General features: G+C 49.1%; 1 protein-coding gene across 1 annotated transcript; it reads left to right on the forward strand.

Annotated features, from left to right (window-relative positions):
* The first annotated feature begins 799 nt into the window (after positions 1-799).
* On the forward strand, positions 800-1,624 carry LOC138892502 (uncharacterized). The gene has a single exon (XM_070176224.1). The coding sequence runs from the start codon at positions 800-802 to the stop codon at positions 1,622-1,624; it is 825 nt and encodes a 274-aa protein (XP_070032325.1).
* Positions 1,625-2,359: the final 735 nt, after the last annotated feature.

A 2,359-nucleotide genomic window follows, 5' to 3' on the forward strand; every position in this document is an offset into this window, starting at 1 on the left:
GATACGGGAGTCTCATAGGGTTGACTTCACTACTTTCCAGCTGGAGGGCAGGCCCATAGATGGTGGCAGTCTTATCTTCTTGGCAGACTAGCGGGTTCTTCTCCCATGACTTGGAGCCTGTTCACACAGCTTTTCCTGGATAGGTATATTCCACCCTCTGAGAGGGAAGAGTTGCAGTATCAGTTTGAGCAGCTTGAGCAGGGCCAGATGTCAGTGACCGACTATGAGGATTTCTGAGTTGTCTCGCCATGCACTTATGATACTTCCTACAGACGCAGAGAGAGTGCGGAGGTTTGTTGCGGGGTTGCACTCCGGTATTAGGGCTAATATGGCCTGAGAGGTTGAGATGGGGACTTCTTATCAGCTGGTAGTGGAGATTTCTTGAAGGATTGAGGGCTACCGTCAGAGAGGGAGAGAGAAGATGCAACAGGACAAGAGGGCCCGTTTCTCTGGAGCGTTTAGAGGTGCCCCAGCTAGGGGCAGAGGTCAGTTTGGGAGGGGTCAGCCTAGCAGGCCCCCATATACATCACCACCACCTCCTCGAGGTGCTCCAGCGCGCCCCTATTTCCGTGCCACACCAGAGAGTTCTTACCACCCACCAGCCCTCCAGGGTTCTTCCAGTGGGTACTCAGGTTACCAGGGTTCTTCCAGCTCCTATCTTAGTGCCATGTCGGAGAGTTAATACCGCCTACCGGCTATTCAGACTTCTTCCAGTGGGTCTACAGGCCATCAGGATCTGATATCTGGGCAGCAGATCACCACACCGAGGGGCTATTTCGAGTGCGGAGATCTCGGTCACATGAGGAAATTCTGTCTCAGGCTTCGGGGCCAACAGCCTATGATTTTAGCACCGGCTATCCGGCCACCCATAGGCGGAGGGCAGGCTTGTAGGGGCCGTCCTAGAGGTGGAGGCCAGGCAGGGGGAGGCCAGTCAGCTACTGTTCAGTCAGGCGGGGGCCAGCCCGCCGACACTCCAGCTAGATTCTATGCTTTTCCGGCCAGACTAGATGCATTAGCCTCAGATGCCGTGATCACATGTATTATTTCTGTATGTGGTAGGGATGCTTCGGTATTATTTGATCCAGGGTCTACCTATTCATATGTGTCATCTCTGTTTGCTCATTTTTTGGATATTCCTAATGAGTCCTTGGATACTCCTGTTTATGTGTCCACTCCTATGGGCAATTCTGTGGTTATGAATCGGATCTACCGGTCCTGTGTGGTCACATTCTATGTTTACGAGACAAGGGTGGACCTTCTGTTGCTTAATATGATCGACTTTGAGGTCATCCTGGGCATGGACTGGTTATCCCCATATCACGCCATCCTTGATTGTCATGACAAGACTATTACCTTAGCAATGCCAGAAATACCGAGATTAGAGTGGAAGGGTTCCTTGGTTAGTACGGCTAGTCGGGTCATCTCTTTTCTAAAGGCTCGATATATGGTCGAGAAGGGTTGTTTGGCTTATATAGCTTATGTTCGGGACACCACCGCAGAGTCTCCGACGATTGATTCAGTGCTAGTAGTCCGGGAGTTTGCCAATGTATTTCTTTCTGACCTTCCAGGCATGCCGCCAGATCGTGATATTGATTTCTATATTGATTTGGCTCCAGGTAACTAGCCTATATCTATCCCACCGTACCTTATGGCTCCGAAAGAGTTGAAGGAGCTGAAGGAGCAGCTTGAGGAGTTATTAGCAAAGGGGTTTGTCAGACCAAGTGTATCACCTTGGGGTGCACCAGTGTTATTTGTGAAGAAGAAAGATGGGACTATGTGGATGTGCATTGATTACCGCTAGTTTAACAAGGTTACCATCAAGAACAAGTACCCGCTGCCGTGTATCGATGATTTGTTTGACCAGTTGTAGGGTGCTAGGGTGTTTTCTAAGATCAACTTGAGATCGAGGTACCATCAGTTGAAGATTCGGGACTCAGATGTTTCGAAGATTGCCTTCCGTACCAGATATGGTCATTATGAGTTCTAGTAATGTCCTTCGGCTTGACTAATGCCCCAGCGGCATTCATGGATTTTATGAACATAGTGTTTAGGCCTTATATTGATTCCTTTGTTATTGTCTTCATTGATGATATCTTGATTTACTCACGTAGCCTGGGGGAGCACGAGCAGCATTTGAGAGTGGTACTTCAGACATTGCGAGAGCAGGAGCTGTATGCTAAGTTCTCCAAATGTGAGTTTTGGCTAGAGTATGTGGCATTCATGGGGCATGTTGTATCAGGAGAGGGTATTAAAGTAGATCCCAAGAAGATTGAGGCAGTTCAAAGTTGGCCTCGTCCCACTTCGGCGACTGAGATAGGGGATTTCTTGGGGTTAGCTGGCTATTATCACCGGTTTGTGG

The sequence above is a fragment of the Nicotiana tomentosiformis genome, chromosome 5 (genome assembly GCF_000390325.3).
Source record: "Nicotiana tomentosiformis chromosome 5, ASM39032v3, whole genome shotgun sequence".
Classification (NCBI taxonomy): domain Eukaryota; kingdom Viridiplantae; phylum Streptophyta; class Magnoliopsida; order Solanales; family Solanaceae; genus Nicotiana; species Nicotiana tomentosiformis.

Coding starts and splice junctions, on each gene's coding strand:
- LOC138892502 (XM_070176224.1), top strand. CDS start 800: ATGAGGAAATTCTGTCTCAGGCTTCGGGGCCAACAGCCTATGATTTTA.